At 44.9% G+C, this 21919-nt stretch overlaps 2 protein-coding genes across 4 annotated transcripts in view; one reads left to right on the top strand and one right to left on the bottom strand.

Annotated features, from left to right (window-relative positions):
- Nucleotides 1-2510: 2510 nt before the first annotated feature.
- On the bottom strand, nucleotides 2511-5360 carry aqp11 (aquaporin 11). Its single transcript, XM_076990811.1, has 3 exons — nucleotides 4625-5360; nucleotides 4309-4425; nucleotides 2511-4193 (listed from the first exon to the last, which is right to left on the bottom strand). Exons 1-3 carry the CDS (start codon nucleotides 5217-5219, stop codon nucleotides 4087-4089), a joined length of 819 nt encoding a protein of 272 aa, XP_076846926.1. The 5' UTR covers nucleotides 5220-5360; the 3' UTR covers nucleotides 2511-4086.
- Nucleotides 5361-8228: 2868 nt separating this feature from the next.
- The window catches only part of pak1 (p21 protein (Cdc42/Rac)-activated kinase 1), a 37987-nt gene continuing 24296 nt past the window's right edge, over nucleotides 8229-21919 (top strand). The window contains exons 1-2 of one of the 3 annotated variants that reach the window (XM_076990809.1): nucleotides 8229-8466; nucleotides 13437-13479. The gene's annotated coding sequence lies outside the window, so the exon portion shown is untranslated. Of the gene's footprint in view, nucleotides 8467-13436; nucleotides 13500-21919 lie in introns of all 3 variants that reach the window. The other 2 variants (XM_076990806.1, XM_076990805.1) reach the window with 2 other exon arrangements.

Raw genomic sequence — 21919 nt, 5'->3', positions numbered from 1 at the left:
CTTTAAATTACATATTACACCATGGAGCAGACATGCACAATGTAAACAGGAAGCTGAGGGGCTAAACATCCTGGATGCTCGTGTGTTCTGTGCTGATACACACTGTTATGGGATCATTTATGTGTACCTTCCCAGTAATTGGTCTATATCCAAATATGAGGATAGCAGTTTAGATATTTGTGGAAGTCCCACACCTTTCCCACTGAACGGTTTGTATAAATACCTTCTTAGTTAATCTTAGCCTTCACAGGCATTTTGATCGGGAGGCTGCTGTTAGGACCAGGATATCAGGAAGGATCTCATGGAGAACAGATCGTTATCCAGAGTAACCATCATTACCTTGTGCACTCACAAATTCCCTATTGGTTTATTGCTATATAAAGACAATTTGAGTTCAAAATTGGCAATTGTACTAGATTTGGAACAAAATTGGATATTTTGATTTTACTGTAACATTGTAACTGGAGATTTACCATTAATCTGATGTACAAAGACACTTTAGCAAATCATTACTGGGTCTTTAGGGATGAGAAAACCATCAGCATCTAATAAATGGGACAGAGGAAATAAAGTACATACAATAAGATGAAGATGAAGAAGATGCACACATCTCCACTTTTGCTAAACTGTTCTAACAGCATTGTAAGTTTATTTCCTGCTATGAACAAAATATAAACAAGTTTGTAAATTTGTTTTATCATTGATGCTTACAGCCAAGGGCCACAAACAACAAATGTTGATTTATGAATGCCAGGGGCGATTTTAGAATTTTTAGGTCTTTAGGGGTGCCCAGCCCCCAGTGCTCACAGAGGCACAATACCAAAGTATTGCGCAGGTGCAGAGCAAGTTTTTTGCATAATATAATATTAAAAAAATGTGTTGAGCCAGGGGGTGCTGAGCAACCTCACAGTGGTGCTCTAGCACCACTAAAATACCCTAGCCTCGCCCCTGATGAATGCATTCGGTAATTATTCCAAAGCACTCTCGTAACAGCTGTACCATTATTTCATTTGGGTTCTGGTTCTGCAATAGTTGAGCAGTTTTGTCTTCTGCATGCGAGAATGAAGTGCCAAACACCACCACTGCATAGTCCATCTGGGAGACGGCGTGCTGGTGAGGACCTCATGAATGAGTAACACGTGGTCTAGTTAAGTGTACTAATACACAATATACACTACTTAAAAAAAATAAAGGGAACTCATAAACAACACAGTGTTACTCCAAGTCAACCACACTTCTGTGAAACCAACCTGTTCAATTAGGAAGCAACACTGTGACTCAATTTCACCCACTGTTGTGCAAATGGAACAGACAACAGGTAGAAATGACAATTATCAAGACACCCCCTATAAAGGAGTGTTTCTGCAGGTGGTGACCACAGACCTTTTCTCTGTTCTCATCCTTTCTTGCTGATGTTTTGGTCACTTTGGCGTTTTGTCAGTTCTCTCTCACCATAGAGGTGGCATGATGTGGTGTCTACAACCCACAGAAGTTGCTCAGGTAATGCAGCTCATGCAGGATGGCACATCAATGCGAACTAGGTTTGCTGTGCCTGTCAGCACATCACAGTGTCCAGAGCATGGAGCAGATACCAGGAGACAGGCCAGTACACCAGGAGACATGGAGGGGGCTGTAAGAGGGCAACATCCCAGCAGTAGGACTGCAGGACAGGCCCTGGGTTCCTTCTGATGCATGACAATGCTAGGCCTCATGTGGCTAAAGGCATTGATGCTAAGGACTGGCCTGCCTGTTCCCCCGACCTGAATCCAATCGAGCACATCTGGGTAATCATGTCTCATTCCTTCCACCAATGCCATGTTGCACCACAGACTGTCCAGGTGTTGACTGACGTTTTAATCCAGGTCTGGGAGGAGATTCCTCAGGAGAACATCCCCACCTCATCAGGAGCATGCCCAGGTGTTGTAGGGAGGTCATACAGGCATTTGGAGGCCACACACACTACTGAGCCTCATTTAACTTGTCTTAAGGAATTTCCATTTAAGTTAGATCAGCCTGTCATTTGATTTTCCACTTTGATTTTGAGTATGTATCCAAATCCAGACCTCCATGGGATAATTTTGATTTACATTGAACATTTTTTGTTATTTTGTTCTCAACTCATTCCACGATGGATTAAATAAAAAATTTCAACTGGAATATTTTATTCATTGAGATCTAGGATGTGTTATTTTAGTGTTCCCATTATTTCTTGAGCAGTATTACCTGTTTGGGCCAGTAAGGTCAAAGGTCATTTCTGATAATTTCTACACTAATATGTTCTAAGACGAGATATGTTTCAGGGTATTTTAGTGTTTACTTTTCACGCACACCTTCCTAGTCAGCAGGTCAAATGTCAACATTTTTACAGTATTCAGGTCATGTGCGATGGGGCTGCAACATATTTTGTTCAACTTCATTCAGGATCTCTGTTCAATGTCCTCAATTAGCACCATATCTCATAGTAAAAATACTGCCACTATACAGCCTGAAGGCTTCATTACATTATTCCTTTATTGCTCCAAAAGATATGATAAATAACACTGGGCATGAGATGGGCACAAATAGCTCAATGTAAAAAAACATACACAGAAGGGAAAAGGAATGTTTTATGTCTATGTATTTAACAATGTCTCAAAATAATCATTATAGATGGGTTCAGCAGTAACGTTACCAGAAACCTGCGCTCACATTTTGTCAATGAGAGCTTTGTGCCATTGAGCTAGCGTTGGTCTTTAACAGCTATATAAATGAATGAAGGATACAAGTCCACAGTGCATGAGGCTTGGTGTTATCAAACTTCAGTTTTGTGTTGACTGATTCCTGCTCCTCAACAGTAGGTTAACTAGTTATACAAGTTAGCCAACTGGGTCAATTTATAAACTCCCAGACAAATGTTCTCAGAAGGTGGACTGTACTGTGAGTGGACTGAGGCATGTGATTCTAAAAGCAAAGAAATGTAGTTACTAGTGCTGTCAATTCCAGGTGCCGCGATTAAAAGTCCTAACCAGGATTTTGCTCAAGCTTGCTAGATTTTCTAATTAGCAATCCAGGTAAAATTAGTGGAATCAACACAATCCAGGAAGCCTGAGCAAAATCCTGGTGAGGACTTTTAATCGTGGCACCTGGAATTGACAGCACTAGTAGTTACACATAAACTAAGAGTTAAACATCTAAATACCTGTGAATACCATTGTTCATTATTATACTAACAGACTGTGTAGCTTACAAGAGTAAGGCTATTGCTATCAGTTAGGTGCTAACTACAGCCCTAATATGCTAATATTAACTATCTATATTAAAGGCTGAGCTCAGTGAAGACCAACTATAGTCCCAGTATAGTGAAAACGAAAGTAAAATCTAGAACATCTTGCATCTTAGGTAAACAAACTCCTAAGTGCACACACACAACAAAAGTATAAGAAAATGGGATCAGAGATAGCAGGACAGTAGCTAAGTTATGCGACTACGACTGAAGGACCTTATTGAATCCAACAATACTTGCATATATGTAAGGATAAAGGTCTAATGTTTTACAATATTGATACAATATATTAGTTTTTATTAATTCAACTGTTAAATAAATGGGATCAACACACTGGATTAATGGCACAAATCTCTATTTCATTTGCCAAAATGACACCTTTGTGAAGTCATCTTTGTTTACAAACTTTGAAAAGGTATATTTGTGTCACAGATCCAAGTCCAGTCAAAACAAACTATGTTTCCTGAGAGATCTCTTTCTCTTAGCTCAAAGGCACCTGTGAAAGTATCTCTGTGCTTACAGCTAATGAACAATAGTGCTAAATTCACATGGCCTTTATTACATAGCCTTCACACAACTCTTGTTCCAGCAATATTTCTCTGAATTGTTCAAATCCAGTTAGAGAAATAAAGATTTTAGTGACATACTTTATAATCCTGTGCTTTAAATATTTTTTTAAAAATTGTGCTAGTAATTTCCAGTGCATTATCTGCACTGACCTGTATTAACAACACTTACATTACCTTTGAGTGATTACAATTACCATCGCCTTAAAAATGAAAACTGCAATGATTAACATTTAAAACATTTAAAACAGCTTTCCGTTACTTCATCTTCTTCATATCCATTAAATTCTGGTCCCTGTGAGTTGCACTCTTTGGCAAACAGGCTGGAATGACTTTATCAAACAGCAGGACAGAGCACGCCATGCCTGAACACAAGAGAGAAAGGCAAAGAAACCCCAATGGACGTTGCTGTAGTTTCAAGATCAGGTCAAAACAAAATCCCTGCACGATGCAGTTGGTCCAACCAGATAAATGTCTTACCTAGAACAGGCCCCATCCAGTAGACGAAGCTGTACTCAACAAACGTGTTGCCACTGCAGGGGAACTGTGTTGAGAACGCCAGCGCTGGGTTGAACACAGCTCCTGTAGTACTTCCACCTGGGGAAACACAAGTCTGTCTGTAATAACGACACACAGAAGCTGTCAATGTTCTCTCTGCTAATCTGGGAGGGCAAAGCGATGGATTATCTGGCTTTGGGATTGTATACAACCCCTGAACATATTCATCTAGCAGGACAGGGCTGCCTGACAGCTATATGCCTAGTCATTGAAAGCTAGGCGAATGTCAAAGACCTACCTGCATAGACTGCTGTTGTGATCACGGCTGCTATGACATGAACTCTGTATTTTTCTTCTACGCCGCGCGTGCGGTGTGCTGTTGTGTGGACTGCGAATGCACAAGCTAGTTCTACCGCCGCAGCCTTTAAAAGAGGCGCATTTATCGGACTGATGCATTTAAAGCCAAACAATTTGTGGCGCAGGTGTAGGTCCGAGAGTCCGAGCGCCCACACGTGATGCACCACGGCGCGTGCCGCCACGGCCGCGGCGAACTGGCACGAGATCCTCGTCAACGCGCATCTGCCGGTCAGAGTCCCGCGATAGAGGCGCTCGAGCGCGCTGGAGGGGTTGCCGACTGCGCCGTGGAATGTGAGCGCGTGGACCACCGATATGACGTACGTGAGGGTGAGCGCGAGCTGCAGCTCCACGCGGCCCACTTCACCCAGCAGCTTTAACTCGTGTGTGCAAGCGCAGAGCTGAACTGTAGAAATTAATTCCACCATATAGATTCCATAACTCTTCCTGGCCAGCAGTTTTGTAGTCGTCCTCCTTGCAATCTCGCTAGTCAGAACAATCCCCGCCAGTACACACAGAGATACGCCGATGTCAGCCATTTCCGCTGAGCCCACTTTTCACCATCCAAACCACGTTTTTCACATTAAATCACATCTAATTTCAGAAACCACTCAGATAACTTTGCTGTTACGCCTTTTAGTCTAAAGACCGCCCCGCGATGCGAGTGAAGTCGTCACCGTGCTTGCCCGTGGAATAGTTGCCAGATACATCACAAAACCGTCTTTCATGAACGAGCTATGTTTATAGTTTTTACTATAAAGTATACTGACAACAATATATAATCGCACATCTTCAGTTAAGTGTGGTTGTGAGCTGGAGGCACGACAGTACAACAAAAGTAATTATTAAAAATGCGTGGTATACTATTTGAAACGGTGGAGCGTAGATGGAAAATCAAGCACTTGGCAACATCAGCATCTCTCCGCACCTTATCACACCACATTGTCCATTATGCAGTATTCATTCCCTTAACGTAATAAACAAACCAATAAACGAATACACAAATAACTTTCAATGAAAAATTACCAATAATTGTAATACATTTGTATTAATGTATGCGTACGAACGCGCAGCTAATTAGGCCATGTGCAACCCTCCCAGGCATTCTTGAGAATAATAATGCTGTGAAATATGTAATTTCTCGTTAGCTAATAGCTATTGCTCTTTTCTGAAGTGTTTGTACGGAACACATGCCCTGCTTAATTCTGATTTTTCAGCCTTTTTAGATACATGTAGTCAGTGCTGTGCCGAACTCAACACCCCCGCCGTGAGATGCCGCACCTTCTGGGGCGCGCGCGCGCTACACGGCTTTCTGGGTGGAGTTCTGTCCCACACATACCGTGGTGTATGTGAATGCTGCCGTGTTTCGGTCCGTTAGAAAACCCATGTAATGACGTGACAGTGGTGCATCATGTTATGTTTAATGCTGAGTATTATAATTCAGTATTTTCTAACTGACATGCACATACATTTTATATTTAATTTTATTGTGTTGGATCTGTAAAACTGGCTGTTTGTGTCTATATGGCTAAAATGATTTTGAAGAAGAATCAATAAAAAGTTCCACAGATATGCTTTCTGGCTACATTCATGACACGCAGGGACTCAACATGTATTGGTCTCAACTATATAGCACGGGGTCATATATAGATTATCTAATAGTGCCACATTCCCAGCAGGCATTTCAACGTTGAATCGACGTTGAATCGACGTCGAATTTGATGGTTGAATCAACGTTGGATTATGTGTCGATTTTGAAAGGTGATTCAACGTTGATAAGCCAACGTCGTTTCAACGTCATACATTCAACCTTGAATAAACCATAAAATTCACGTTCATGATGTTCAAAATTGCATGGGAGAGAGGAAAAAAACAACTGTAGGCATATGCCACAATGAAAAAAGAACAATTTTATTTATTTTTTTATTCTCTCTGTAAAATTAATCTCGGAGAACCACCACACAACCTCAGTCACGGCGTCTGGGAATCGAACCCACGACCCTCCGGTCTCAAGACCAGTTCCCTAACCGCCAGGCCACGACTGCCCTGCCCTAAACCTGTTGATTTGTCATTGCGAAGTTTTGTTTCTGCCTCAAAACATTTCAAACTGTTTCATTGCTTGATGTTGTCTTCCTGGTTAATACCTGCCTGTTTTTGACGACGTTTTTGGACGAATTAATAAATAAATAAAAATTATATTATTATTATTATTATTATTACTACTACTACTACTAATAATAATTAATACCTCTTTCATAACCCTCAGCCAATGCCAAAGAGATGTTTGTACTTTTTTTATTGTATGTGTTTTTTGAACTTGAAATGGTAATACAAAGGCATGTTGAAGATATTACGTTGATTCACCGTTAATAGTTCAACGTTTGCGCAACCATTTAATATTCAACGTTGATTCACCGTTAATAGTTCAACGTTTGCGCAACCATTTAACATTAAACGTTGATTCAACGTTGTTTCAACGTTGAAACAACAACGGACAGTATTTCAACTATATTTCAACCACATTTCAACGTTGAAGGTCGGTCGTGTGCCAGCTGGGTTGGCAAATGCACGACAGGTCCTCACACAGATCCTCACAAAGGTCCTCACACAGATTGCCCTGCATCATAACGGTTGGTTCTGCATTAAAAGGACAGAATACAGAGTTGGATATATTCTATGCAGTTGCACCCAACATTTAATGCATGTGCTTTCACGGATAATGAACTGTATTTGTGATATGATAGTAAATGATAAATATCAGTGCAAACACCTCTACTGTAGACGCCTAACTGCTGTTAACTAACCTGATAAGTGAACGAGTAATGTAAGTCCTTTTGATTTATGGTGTAGACCAGTGTATACCACCATGTAAGTCCTCTTCCACACCTCTTTCTTTAAAAAAAAATATAAATTAACAATCCTGTAACTCAGCAAAACTGAACAAAGTAATAACGATGTCGTTTAAGACCGGTTTGATTTGGAAACGCATCCATTTTATTTGACCATTTTAATTAACTGAGACAAAGGCCTAACTAAACTAATTATCCGTATTCGATATGTAGATAAATCGTATCTGGTAATGTTTGGTTTATTAACCGCAGGTTTCATCACGAAAACATTGAGCTTGCGGCTTTCTGTCTGCTTGCCTGCTCCAGACAATACCGCCAACTTCCTGAAGGTGTCGCTACGATTCCATTAATTGAGCACAGTTTAACGGTCAGGTGTGGTAGTCTACGTTCAGCCTCTTCAACGTGCTACAGTCGCAAGAGAAATCAGTTCAGCAGTGAAGCGAAACACACAACTAACGACAACAAATGCACAATTCACGTGATTCATGTTAGTATTGTCTAAAAGACTCCGAGGCTGTAGTGAGGCTTGCAATGCCAAATAATAAAACAAAACAAAATATTTTATTGGGCCAATTAAGAAAATGTTCAACCAAGATTTTACGGGCTGACAGTTCCGAGAACGTGACTGCCGGTCAGCTTAGGGAAGGTTTTAGAACTGTTCTATAAAAGGCCCGCCTCCATTGACCCAGCGGGCTAGACAGACCGGCGGAACATACACAGCTGACGGACCCAATTTGGACGTGGCCACTAGCAGACTGCGGGGTGGGCGGGCGCTGGGGAGCAGCAGGCTTGTGTGCCGCACAATAGCGACGAAGAGTCGAGTGTGAGGTGAACGAGGGAGACAGCAGGTCCGCGTCTCAGCGCGTAAATGAGAAAGGGACTCGCAGGGACTCACAGGGACTATCTTTGGAACATTCCCGTCGCTTCGTTGTTAGAGGTGAGTCAGCAGCTCGGCACGGGTGTCCGCGCGCCGCACCGCTCGCGCCGCGACCCAGTAGTCCGGGTCTCCCGGCGATAGTGGGAACACTGCTGCGCGAGACGATTCAGGGAGCGTGCCAGCGAAAGAGCGGTAACGGTAGAAAACACGCGGCTCGCTTTATTCTGCATGCATCTGTCAGGCGGACTGAAAAGTTGACGGTGTCCGTCTAGGGACCGAGGAATGGGTACAGTTTTAATTGCACTGGTTTTGAGTGGCGCGTTTGTGCGTGTTCATTGAATCCCTCACGCCATCAAAGTAAGCTGCTGTTTGCTGTGTAGTGCGCGTGGTTTAGTTGCTTGTCCAGCAAGATGCTCTTATAAAATACCCTGCTTACACAAAGAGGATCTTTGCAAAATGGAAACCACTTGAAAAAAACATTTACCTGCTTAGAAATGTTTTCACACTGAATGGTGTGGACATCAATAGATGATAGGGCTCTCATATTAAACCTCTTTCTGTCTTCATTGTATGATCGCTGGTAATACGGGATATATAAAACCCTACCATTCGGTGCGTGGGTTTTCTTCGTTTCTCTATTTTATTCCTAACTGTAGATTAACTGTAGATTATCTATTTCCATGTGACTGCTCCTTGGCGTTTTTGAAGCCTATCGTTTCCACACCGTTGGGCGTAGCGGCGCTCGCGCAGTTTGAGACTGGCGCGAGGACCACCAGCGTGCCGGTGCACGAGGAAGTCACATTGTATAGGAGCAGTTAATGGTCAAATGAAACCTGCAATAACTAGGCTTCTGTAATTATGCTTCTGTATGTGAGGAAAATATGATAAACACGGACATATCATGCTAGTTTATTTCGAAAGAAGTTTGTTTTCAAACCTGAAAGAAAATTTAGATCCGCCTGTTCAAAAGTCGTTCACGCGCTGAACTGTTTTGTGTCGATGGCAGTAATAATAGACATGTTAGTACCATTATGTTTATGCTATTACATAGAATGGAATTATGAATGAAATCTCACCCAAACCTCTGGACGAAAATCTCCCGTTACCACGGTTGGGAGTTAGTCCTTAACAGCCAGACGTGTTGCACCTGTATTTTAAAGTTCATTTTACCAGCATTTCTTTTCTTTCTTTTGGGTATATGATTGAGACAGACACTTTGGGTTTGCTTTTGGTGTGTGACTGATTGTCTTCTCAACAAAAGAGCAAATTTTTGTTAAAAATAAAATTTATTTTACGGTAAATAAATAAATCACATTTTCAAATGGTTGGAATTTAATATTACTTAAGGCCCACCATGAACCAGGGTATGTTAATGTTCTGGTGTTGAGCTGACGTGAAGTCATCTGTTGGGGGGGTGATTTAGTGGTTTGGTTTTCGGGGTCAGGGACAGAGAAGTGGATCAGTGATTGGTAATGTGGAGCCCCATGGGATATGGACATATGCTTGTCGTAACGCCCCGTATTTCATCCTGAAATGCACCCGCCCACTCGCACGCCCTCCAGATGTGCACTTGGCCCAGACTGACATGAGTCGTGTGCAGCTGTCGAGATGAAAGAGGGTGGGAGGCTCAGGGTGGGGAATGGAGTGACCTTTGACCCGAACCATTGATATGACATCATGCACACGGTTGCGTGCCTGCGATTGTGGTTATTGGGTCAGCAGAGCCTTTTCACCCAAATGTGTTCGTATTGGCCCCATCCGGGTCCAGCGGTACATTTGCCGGAGCTGATGAATGTTGCATTGAATTCAAAATAACTACAGTCTGTGAAAATTAGTGACATGACTGGGTTAAATAACCTACGTTAAGGCCACATAGAAAGTTTCATTACCACATTTCCAACACATTTCCTTATGATCTGTAGAAAAAAGTCAGGCGGTGCCTGTTCTGTTTGATTGATGGAAGGGTTCTTTTGTGGAGCATCTCCCTGTCCCCCTGTAACCACATTTCCCCTTGATCAAACTCTTATCTTAACTCCCTCACTCACTCATCCAGCATCTGCTGGCGTTTGGGGATGACTCAAAGCCTTCTCAGCAGACTTCAGCTTCGACTGGGATTTAATACAATATGCTAAATAATTAATGAAGATGTAATCTCCGAGACAGGACACATCATCATCTTCAGGATATATGTACTTGTGACCCATGTTGGCTTCAGCAGATTCTGAACTACAAAATTTCAGAACCTATAAATTCAAAGTTCTATTTGTTCTTAATTAATTAATTGTGAAGATTGTTTGTGAATGACCTGTTTCATATCCAGTTGATGTACTGCCAAATGTAGTTAAAAAGACCCTGTTTGAAGGGGCTTTATATTATAGAGATGGGAGTGCTTAAAGAATTAGGACAATAGTGTGGTGTTGAAATGATACCATAAAATAACTTATGAAATCATAAGTACATTTTTTAAAAAGGCAAACCGATGGCGATTGCTTATGGGTTATTAATCGTAACAATTTAATACTGTGGAATGCTCTATGTGGTAGGAAACGCGGTGCCTATAAACGTTTTCATGCTCTTGGGTGCCTACTCTAGTCTGGCTCTGCACCAATGTTCTGGTTTTTGGTGGTTCTGTTTGCCAGGATTGTTACGCAATACCTGCCATGTTATATTGGTGACTCCATGCCTGACCTGAGGAGCATGTCCACGAGAAGAGGGCTGAAGCCATTCTGGCAGCAGTTTTCCAAGCACCTCCACCACCTCCACCTCCTCCACCACCATCAGCACTATTCCTCCCCGCGCTTCTTAGTTCGCTTCCTCCCACGCTCTCCGCAGGTCCCGTAACACACATCATCGCATTTCTCCGTGTCCCCAGTGACCCCCCCGCTCCCCTCCCCCAATCCGTACACGCTCATCAGCCTGACGAGTGGAGCACCACAAAACAATATCGGCTATAAATAACTGTCTGTCTTTCGCATCCGTGGCCGAGCTGTCTCGGTCTGGGCATCCTAGTCAGCAGAAACGTGGCTAGGAAAAGACGCTGTTAAGGGCGCTCCAAACCCCCAAGAGCGGGTTCGTCTGTGCCGGGGCTCTCGTCTGCAGTTACGCTTTTCCTGGTTCCGTGGATGTTTTTGGGAGATGTTTTTTGTTGCAGCAGCAAACCATATGAAGTCAACCTTCTCATGACATCTCCAGAGTTTTGCAGGTCAGCAGTGTATGCGTGTCATGTGACACCCTGGCATCCTTGTAATCAGCATCCATCAGACCTCAGAGAACCGAGAGGTGAATTTGTCTGGAGCACCTGTGGGTCACTGTCAGACTCGCACCATGATCCGTGTAGCAGGGTGCTGAGCTTTTAGAGCTGTGGACTGGTATCGTCGTGCTTATACTGCAAACAATGGGACAGCATTTGGTACATAGATCAGGCACAGCCTCAGTGCAGTTCTGTGATTGAGAGAAATGGGCGGCGCTAGATGGCAGGGGGCAGGGCAGGGAGTGAACATGGATGTGAATGCCAACTATTAAGGCTGAAAGGCCTGCAGGTGACCTAAACCTGCAGGAAACTGGGAACACTTCAACAGCTGATGAAAGACCTCCCCCGCCTCCTCTCTTCCTTATGTCTGTTTACTGTTCCCACCTACACACCCTGAAGTCCTCTATGACCTCATTTTTAAACACACACACACACACACACTTACACTTGAGGTATTATGGTGTATTTTAAGGAGAGCAGGTGTTCTGTATTCTGTCCATATTCAGTGGGGAGCCATCCTGGACCCATATATGATTATGAGGCTATGATGTCCATGTTGAAAATTACCATCATTATATGTTCACCTATTTTAAAATGGCCTATCCTTTTTTCTAGTGAACATAATTACGTTTAGTATGTGGACGCAGAGAATGCAGCTTTGCTACAGTGAACTAACCATGACGTTTGACGTCATTTCTGAACTAGGTCATAAGCGTAACATAAGGTAGCTTGTTTGGTTTCTTCTCCCAATTGAGTGCTACTCAGCCTGCATTTAAAGTCACACCCAGTCTAGAAGAGGACAGAGGCCTTCTCATTGGTTTAGGGTTGCAGTAGTTACAGCACCAGCCACCAGCTTCTTCTACATCAAGTTTGGGGAGGAAAAGCTGAAACAAGCCATTGTGTCTGCGAGCAGCAGTCATGTGGCCAAAGTACCCTAAAAGCAAGCAAAACGATGCTGGGAACCTGGTCAGTCACTGATCTGAGAGCACCTACCACTGAGACATCTGGAGAAGTGGAGCTCCATGGGTGACGGGGCCCCGCTGAAGCAGGCCAAACGCTTCTCTGTGCAGCGCAAGTTCTATGCGTCCTCTGTCCTCGGTTTTCACTTCCTGCCCACATCCACTTTGAAGTGCTTGAGATGTGAACTTTGACTTAATGGTTTATTAAGTAATTTGATAAAGGTGTATGGAAATTGCTGGAATGTGAGGAGGGAATCTTGAAGTGCTTGTAACAGGTGGAACCGGAGCTGACTGGTTCTGGGAGTGTAGACAGAGGTGAGGGTGGAGTAGGAATGTTAGTCCAGGGTTGGGGGATGTGGGTGGGGCCTCTGGAACTGGTTCTTTTTGCCTAACGTGTGTGTGTGTGTGTGTGTGTGTGTGTGTGTGTGTGTGTGTGTGTGTGAGGAGGCTCAGAGGGAAGATGAAAGGGACATAGGTGTGTTGGGTGTTAACAGTGAGGACCTCTAATGGGGAATTAGGTGTCCAGGCTTCAGATGTCTCCTACGGACTTCTGCGTTAGAGTATGGAGACTGGGACACAAAAGCCAGCTTATTCACGCTGAGATGATTTTTTTCTTGCAGTGACATTCAATTATACTGTTTAACTGACATATAATTTCAAACATAATCTTGAATTTTCAAATTTGACATTTATGTCTTGAATTACTTGAATTTCAGTAAAGGACCTGAAACATCTCACTCTCCTGCTCTTTCGTTCTCTCTCTCTGCATTCCTGCATTGTGTTTCTAAGGATTTAAATGGAAGCCTTTCTTTTATTTCCAGAGTGCTCCCTAACCTGGCTGTCAGAAGGGTGCCCTGCTCAGAGGTGAAGAACGCTCTGTCGAGGTCTGTCTATTCCCGTGTGCGTGGTATACATATTAGTTTAGCGCTGAAACCCCACTCTCTCCTGCAGAAGCACCTATTGGTTTATTCTCCCAGCATGCTTTGCGGTTTGCATTATTTAGAGTGTCTCCTTGGTGATGGGTACCTCTAAGTGCTGAGCTTCGAGTGGGCGGGTCTCGACAGCTAGTGGATGGAGACAGCTGTGTCGAGGATTCTCCTCATGTTTGGTGTGTGTGCACGAGACTTAACTAAATGAGCTTGACAGGTTATTGTAGGTTTTTTTCTTACATAGTCTTTGGTTTCCTGTTTTTCTTTCCTGGTTTCTTGTGGATTGTTCTTCTGTTACCAGTGGTGTACAAGTGGAGGAGTGTTCTTCATCTTTGTATGTGTAGCCATGTCTCTCCAGATTTGAGATTCTCTCTTCTTGTGAAAGGCTTTGTGATTATTTGATGTGTTTTGATCCAATTTGTCAAAACTGGAACTATGTTGGACTGGAAGAAACTAGCCAGTGTGAACATGAACATAGTTGAAGTATTTGTGTGTTATTCACGGACGTAATTTTGGGGGGGGGGGGACGGGGGGGACATGTCTTTTTCAAAAGCCGGCTTTGGTCCCCCCCAGTTTTTACGGTTAAAACCAAATATTTAAATAGCGATGAATCTATGTCCCCCCCACTTTTGAAATCAAAATTACGTCCATGGTGTTATTGGTAGCAGATCACAGATGAGGGGAGTAATTCTGTAGGTACAGTGATCCCTCACTCACAGAAATGCTCGCTTGTAATAAGTTTACACTCAAAGTGCAGGTGTGTGTGTGTGTGTGTGTGTCTTTGCTGTAACACACAGTCATAAGCTGTGTTGTTACTTTTAGATGCTGATTATAATTTGTGTTTGGCAATGTGTCCGGCCTCCCATTTTCTCAGATCCCTTGGTTGGTTTCCAGTTCTTTTCATTTCTTCTAAATTTAATGTGAAAGGGTGATACTGAAATATGTAATGTTACCACACTGACTCTCTCCAACAGTCAATACACTTATTATTATCATTATTATGCCTCACGTGTGATATTTTCAGCATTTTAAAATAATTTATGCAAGTTCTAAAGTAGCTTTTCATATTAAATGGTATGTGTGACATTTATTATTCATTGAGTGCCTGCTGGCTCGGCTGTAAAACCGTTTTTTTTTTCATATTTGTTTCGTTATTTTGTTCTCTTTAGCAGCTCTGTGGAACTTGTGCATTACAGGATGGATAACTGTTCTTGAAATGATCACTTTAATAGCAGTTAAAAGAGAACGTTAGTGAGATTTCGGTCTCTGTGACCAGATGCTGCAATAACCACAAGACACATCGAAACATATCAGAAGTTGTGGTCCATGTTTGTCATGCCAAATCGTGTGTGGGTGTGGGTATGGCTGTGAGTGTGGGTGTGTGTGTGGGGGTTCCAGTGAAGAGTAATACTGCACTTATTTAGTGTTGTTAAAGTTCCTTGTCCGGAGGTCGCAGATTTTAGGACATTGGCTGACATCTCCATAAAACACACACAAGTTAAAATGTAACAGTAGAAGATCTTCCTTTATAATAAGCTCACTGAGTACACCTCCTGTTGTTGACATACACATTGATGCTACGGAGTTCTAGAATAACTGAAGTTTGATGGAAAGACCACGCCCCTAACCACACCCTTAACCCCGCCCCTTCCACACATTTCTCCCCCTGACTGGTTCCTGTGTCTTGCTCTCCAACGCCAGCTCAGTGCCCACTTCACCCCCCCCCCCCCCCCAAATCATCTCACCTCAACACTATTGAATGTGTGATTATGCTTTGGCTGTGATTTCACAACTTTTTAGTTATTATTTATCTAATAATATAATATTATATAAGTTATTATTATCTAGTAGAAAGATGCTCTGTAAATATGATCTATCATTCAAGAACTTTCATGTATCATAAGGTTCTTGTAAGCTACACCGAATGTGACATTTCTACTGATTTATTTCCCCGTCTGAAGTAGGAAGTGATGTAGATGAATACAGGAACGGAGAGTGTGAGAAGTACATTGAAACTACTGAGCTTCTTGAAGCACGAAACTGCTGGACCCCCAATGAAAGCAGCAGGCGGGACTGGGCGGGGAGGGGCTGGGCTGAGTGGGCGGAGCTGGGCTGGGAGGGGTGGGGCTGGGTGGGAGTGGGCTGGGCTGGGCTGGGCTGACAAGCCAGGAAGGCCACAGGAAGCCCACCGTGAAGCCGACTGTGAAGGCAGGTTGGGGTAGTGTTGGGTTGCAGGGCTCTGGAATTGATCAATGGCAGATCTGTTTGTCCATGCCAAAGCAGACACTCCACCCTCAACACTCAATGTGCAAACGCACACACACACACCACATGAATACTTGCATACCGTTCCACACTTAAACACCCCATAAATCATGCAGACACCTCAAATTCCACATCTTTGTCTCAAATTCCCTCTGTCTCCATCACCCCCCCCCCCCACCCCCCAACCACACACACACACACACACACACACACACACACACACACACACACTTTAACACATGCCTATTCTATGTAGTATCATGCTGCAGTCCTGGTGCTCTTGAACCCGTGTGACTGTCATTCTCTCCACATCCTTCCATCCACGGTGGGTTTGGCGCTCTCTCTGTAGCCATAGTTCCCACACCAGGCCTGGGACCCCAGAACCAGGAGCCCCATGGTCGAACACACCTGCCATGGCTGAGAAGGCCTGGGGAATCGGGTTCAATCAAGCAGTTGCAGCAGGTGACATTCTGGGTGGAGTGTGTCCCCACATGTGTCATCAGGAGCTGCTGATATCTAGACTCCAGGAAGAACCACAGAGGTGGGCGTACTTGCACCAAGTGTGAGAGCAGAAGAATTAGCAGCTCTGATCCTGGGCCTGGGCCTGGGCCTGGGTCTGGGCCTGGGTCTGGGCCTGGGCCTGGGTCTGGAAGATAGATAGGTCAGCAGGTAGGGGTGCTGTGGTTTGTGTAGGGCAGACAGGGTGTGTTCAGAGTAGTGGCACAAACACACACACGCACACACATGCGCGCACACACAGCATGAACACAGGTCTGGCCCTCTTATTGTTGGACAGGTTTGCATTCTTGCCACCTTCCTGTCTGTCTTTCTATGTTTGTAAGTTATATTTCATTTTCTTTGCTTTGTTCTTTCTTTCACCCATATTTTGCTCTCCTCTTTTCTTTTGTTTCTTTCTTTTTTCTTTTTGTATGTCCATCTAGTTTTCTTTATCTTGGACTGTGGGCCTCCCTCTCTCTCTCTCTCCCTCCCTCTCCCTCTCTCTCTCTCTCTCTCTCTCTCTCTCTCTCTCCCTCTCCATGTTTTTCTCTTCCTTTTCTTTATCTATTGCTATGCATGCTGCAGACAGACTACCACACACTCCCACCTGCCCATGTGACCTTAAACGACCCCCCCGTCCCTCCCCTCTCTACCCGATACCCATCCATTATATCCGAGGGGACAGTCACGGCTGGGTGGAGGCTCTCCAGGGTGGAGGCTCTGCAGGGTGGAGGCTCTGCTTGGCCTGGTCTGGGCTGGCAGACTCCCACCTTGGACCTGATGAATAATGGAGTGGCCTATTCCTCTCCAGGCTATACATTGTTGTGTCTTTCTTTCACAATCGCACTCACACACACATGTCCTAATTCAGCGCACACAAAAGTTCACAGCAAAGAATACGATTTTGACAGGCAAGATTAAACTCTTTCTAAAAAATAAATAAATAAATAAATAAATATGGGTGGTTTTTTTTCGAAATCTAAAACTTCTTGGGTGGGACAATGAAGGCTTTAGGCCTGAGGTCATACAAGCCTGCTGTGTTGTTCCCCGGTCTTTGTGGTGGAGGGAGGGGGATTTGAACTCGCCTTAGTAGGTTTGAATAGCAGCGTATAATAAGGCTGAAGCAGCTCTCTCTCTCTCTCTCTCTCTCTCTCTCTCTCTCTCTCTCTCTCTCTCTCTCTCTCTCTCTCTCTCTCTCTCTCTCTCTCTGACACACACGCATCATTCTCCATCTCTCACAGGCAAGCACACACACTCTTTCTCATTGACTCGTCTGACACTAGCATACACGCCAGCACTTGATGGAAGTCACTGCAGCAGTGAAGGTATTTCGCTGTATCTTCATCGAGGTAAATGAAGGCCAGCTGCAGGCTTGCTGCTATCACTGGAAGTGTGTATGCAAGAGTGTGTCTGTCCGTGTCTTCCATTAAAGTTAAGTGAGGTTCCACATTAAAGTGAAAAGTAGTCAATGCAGCATTCTCTCTCTCTCTCTCTCTCTCTCTCTCTCTCTCTCTCTCTCTCTCTCTCTCTCTCTCTCTCTCTCTCTCACACACACACACACCTACTCCCCTCCGCCCCTCCACCCAAGTGTCTCTCCAGTGCGGAGGAGCTCGGAGAACAGCGGCGAATCTCCAGGGAGCAGGTTTATCAGTGGAGAAGATGAGACCACAGCTCTGTATCATCAGCGAGGGTCCGGGCTCGCAGACGGACGGGTGAGGGAGGCCAAGGGGACAGAATGGGAGGAGAGAGGAGGCGTGGGAGGGGGACGGAGGTGGGCTGGAGGAGGGGTGGGTGTGGGGGTGGAACCTTCTCTCTGTCTCAACGCCCATCAGTCCTGCTCTTCCATGGTGAAACACCATCCTAATGCATCGAGCATCAGAGGGGCCATAACGTGATAGATATGTGTGTGTATGTGTGCATGCATGTGTATGAATACATATATACATAGGCTGTATGTGTGTGTTGATGTACAAATGTACATTTGTAGTATCTGTGCATATTGTCTGCAATACAATCTGTGCTGTATAAGAGGTAGGAATACATCCTCAGTCAGAAATTCAGAGGCCTCTTCCTCCAGAGTTTGCTCACATTCCTAAAATAGATGTGAATATCTCAAGAGTCTGTCACTGTGTGGGGCGGTGAGCACAGACTCAGTATAGTGGCAGTGGATCAGATGACTCTAAGCGCAGCTATAGATGTGGAGATGGTTCCCGGTTCATTTCCATACCTTAAACTGAAATGCTTTGATGTGATTTCTGTTCACAGCCATGGTTCCTTAAGAGGGACCGAAACCACTGCTGTCATAATTCCGATGCCGGCACTCCGTGACTTCATTAAATTTAGCCATGAACCATGATGTAATAACCTGTCTCTATGGAGACCTGAGCCTTTGGTCCCCTGGTATGTTTAGTTGGGCCTCCTCCACAGGTGGTGCTTCCAGCTTTCCTAATTAGCTCAAGATTGCAGGAACAATTAATTAGTCAAACCAACTGGCCGATAAAAATTCTGGGGAGAGATTTAACGTTTTGACCCCGTACACCTCTGTTGCCGTGACACACTCCCCTAGCTAGAGCTGGTTTAACGTTTGACCCCGTACACCTCCGTTGCCGTGACACACTCCCCTAGCTAGAGCTGGTTTAACGTTTGACCCCGTACACCTCCGTTGCCGTGACACACTCCCCTAGCTAGAGCTGGTTTAACGTTTGACCCCGTACACCTCCGTTGCCGTGACGCACACCCCTAGCTAGAGCGACTCCGCGGCAGGACAGCAGGGCAATCAGCCGGCCAGCGTGAACACCATGGGAGGAAACTGGCTCCTCCTCTCTGCCCAGTCCCTGGACCTCAGCTGCCCTCTGCTCTCTGGGCCTCCTCAGAGGAGAGACGTCCGGCGTAAAGAGAAATAAAAATGTAATTCTCCATCCCAAAGCTAGCATCTATCCCCCATCTCCCTGGAGACAGAAAGCAAGGAATGAATTATGAACTTTAAACCAACAGATCACCAGGGGTCTCATGCATAATGTCTGCCTTACTGAGCAACACACACACATACACACACACACACACACACTGCATCTAACGTAAAGCGTCACAAGGTGTCTTGCAGATTATGCCCCCGTGTTTGAGGTCTGTTCCCTCTCTGCTGCCATCTGTCTGCTGGACTCGGGCCAGCAACGCTAATGCATGGCGGATCGCATTTTAACGCCTCTTAAAGCCTCGTTGTCCCACCATCCCTGTCCCACCCTCACCTTGCCTCTTCCTGTCCTCCACCACCAGTTAGTGAAGTTCTGGGGTTTATAGGCCAGTATTTAAAGTGTGTGTGTGTTTGGACTGGTGTATGTCGGTGCGTGTGTGTTTAGACTGGTGTATGTCGGTGCGTGTGTGTTTGGACTGGTGTATTTCGGTGCGTGTGTGTTTGGACTGGTGTATTTCGGTGCCTGTGTGTGTTTGGACTGGTGTATTTCGGTGCCTGTGTGTGTTTGGACTGGTGTATTTCGGTGCCTGTGTGTGTTTGGACTGGTGTATTTCGGTGCCTGTGTGTGTTTGGACTGGTGTATTTCGGTGCGTGTGTTTTTCCCCACACACATCTGTATGAGGTAGGGAAACTGATGCTTGTCCAGTGTGGTTGACACAAGCCGTCGCGGTCCACCGTCTGGAGGTGTTCAGAGGAACTAGAGATTTCCTGGTTGCCTGTGTGTGTGAATGGAGTAATTCATCTCTTCATTGATTGAAGACTCCAGTCAGTCAGTCAGTCGGTCAGTTCAGTTCAGTTCAGTCCAACTGACAAATGAATGCACTCAGAATACATTACCCTCTCCAGATCTCAGCATTTTAAGAGCGTGCGTGTGTGCGTGCGTGCGTGCGAGCGTGTGTGTGCTGTCCTGGTACTAATACTCTCCTACACTGCTGGGTAACAAGCTCTTTGTGCTGAGTCATGACTCTCAGTGCTGGTGCTACACTACATTTTTTTTAATGACATCTGCTCATCTCTTTGGGCCAAGACATTTTTTCCACTTCTGTCCAAACCTTATATATCTCTGTTTCTCCTTTTCTCTCTGTTCAGGTCGGTCTGTCTTTATTCCTTTCATTTTCTTTCTCTTTTTTGTTCTCTTTCGTTCCCTTTCTTTTGCTCCTGTGTCTGCCCGCCTGTCTCTGGGCCTCTTGTCACCCCCCCCTCTCTGTGTTCCTCTTGCCCTCTTTATTCTCCTCCTCCTCCCCTCCTCCCCCCCTTCACATTCATCCACCCTCTCTGCCCCACCAATTTGCCCCATCACCTTCTCTTTCTCTGTGAACTCAACTTTTCTCTCCCTCCCTTTCTGCCTCACCATCTCTCTCCTCTCTAATCCTCTCATCTCTCCATATCTCATCCTTCTCTCCTACTTTTTGGCTCATGCAAGGCTGACATTGTCTTAGACTAAGAAAAGAAGTGGGAACATCCTGTACGTTTTCTCCTCTCACGTGCGCACTCTCTCTGGTGCTCTCTCTCTCTCTCACACTCACTCTCTCTCTCTCTCTCTCTCTCTCTCACACGCGCTTTCTCTCTCTCTCTCTCTCTCACTCTCTCACACGCTTTCTCTCTCTCTCTCTCACTCACCCACTCTCTCTCTCTCTCTCTCTCTCTCTCTCTCTCACACACGCTTTCTCTCTTCTCTCTCTCTCTCTCTCTCTCTCTCACACGCTTTCTCTCTCATGCTCTTACATGTGCTCTCTCTCTCGCTTTCTCTCTATTTACATGTAAATTGGCAGTGCCTGTTTCTAGTGCCATCTGCTACAGTGGGGCTCTGGGCACGATGTCCACAGGACTCCTGGGACAGGCCAAGGCTCTGTAACTTCCCCTTAGATACACAGAAACCCTCTCTCCTTCCTTAACGTGTCCCCCCCCCCCCCCCTCTCTCTCTCTCTCTCTCTCTCTCTCTCTCTCTCTCTCTCTCTCTCTCTCTCTCTCTCTCTCTCATGGACATATTTTAACAACAGTAATGTGTACCAAAAAGGCTGACATAAGCAAACCCTGTATGTGTTTGTTTTATTCAGAGATTTGAAACTGATAATTGTTGAATGGGCTGGGGGTGTGTCTGCGTGTGTGTGTGTGGTGGGTTTGGGCCACTACCAAGGTGGGATATTTGCTGTCGTCTCAGCCGGTTCTAGTGTAAACTAGCTTCAGGTGTTTTCTACTTGAAAGACCAAAGAGGTGAAGGGCAGGTTGCATCTGCGCGCCATACGGCCGCCGCGTGTGTGGGATGAAGAAGAGGATGGCTACAGGAGATGAAGAGCTTAGGGAGCGAACTCCACTTTAACTCCTCGTTTGAATTACATCATCCATCTGTTATGAGTCTCAGCATGATGTCATGGAATACCTCAGGACTGCTGACCTTAGAGAACTTTAGAGAGATATTTTACTGTCCCTAACACCCGGTGATACTTTCGGTAAACAAAGAACAAAGGAATGTGTCGTCCCAGTTGCCCTAAAATAGACACACCGGCAAATATCCCGATGCTCTAGTGCATCTGCGAGAAGCCACCCCAGATCTCCTGAGGCTACTTCAATGTGTATAGGGCGGCACACCCAGGAACAGGCTGATGAAATATACATTTGAAGTGATGTCCCCTCCCCCGCC

This window comes from Brachyhypopomus gauderio, chromosome 2 (assembly GCF_052324685.1).
Source record: "Brachyhypopomus gauderio isolate BG-103 chromosome 2, BGAUD_0.2, whole genome shotgun sequence".
Lineage (NCBI taxonomy): Eukaryota > Metazoa > Chordata > Actinopteri > Gymnotiformes > Hypopomidae > Brachyhypopomus > Brachyhypopomus gauderio.
This window is presented reverse-complemented; position numbering and strand designations above follow the sequence as displayed.

Excerpts from the sequence above, each read along its gene's own strand:
- aqp11 (XM_076990811.1), bottom strand. The coding sequence starts at position 5,219 with ATGGCTGACATCGGCGTATCTCTGTGTGTACTGGCGGGGATTGTTCTG. Across the intron at positions 4,426-4,624 it reads CACAACAGCAGTCTATGCAG|GTGGAAGTACTACAGGAGCT; the intron begins GTAGGTCTTTGA and ends GTGTTTCCCCAG. Across the intron at positions 4,194-4,308 it reads CTGGATGGGGCCTGTTCTAG|GCATGGCGTGCTCTGTCCTG; the intron begins GTAAGACATTTA and ends TCTTGTGTTCAG.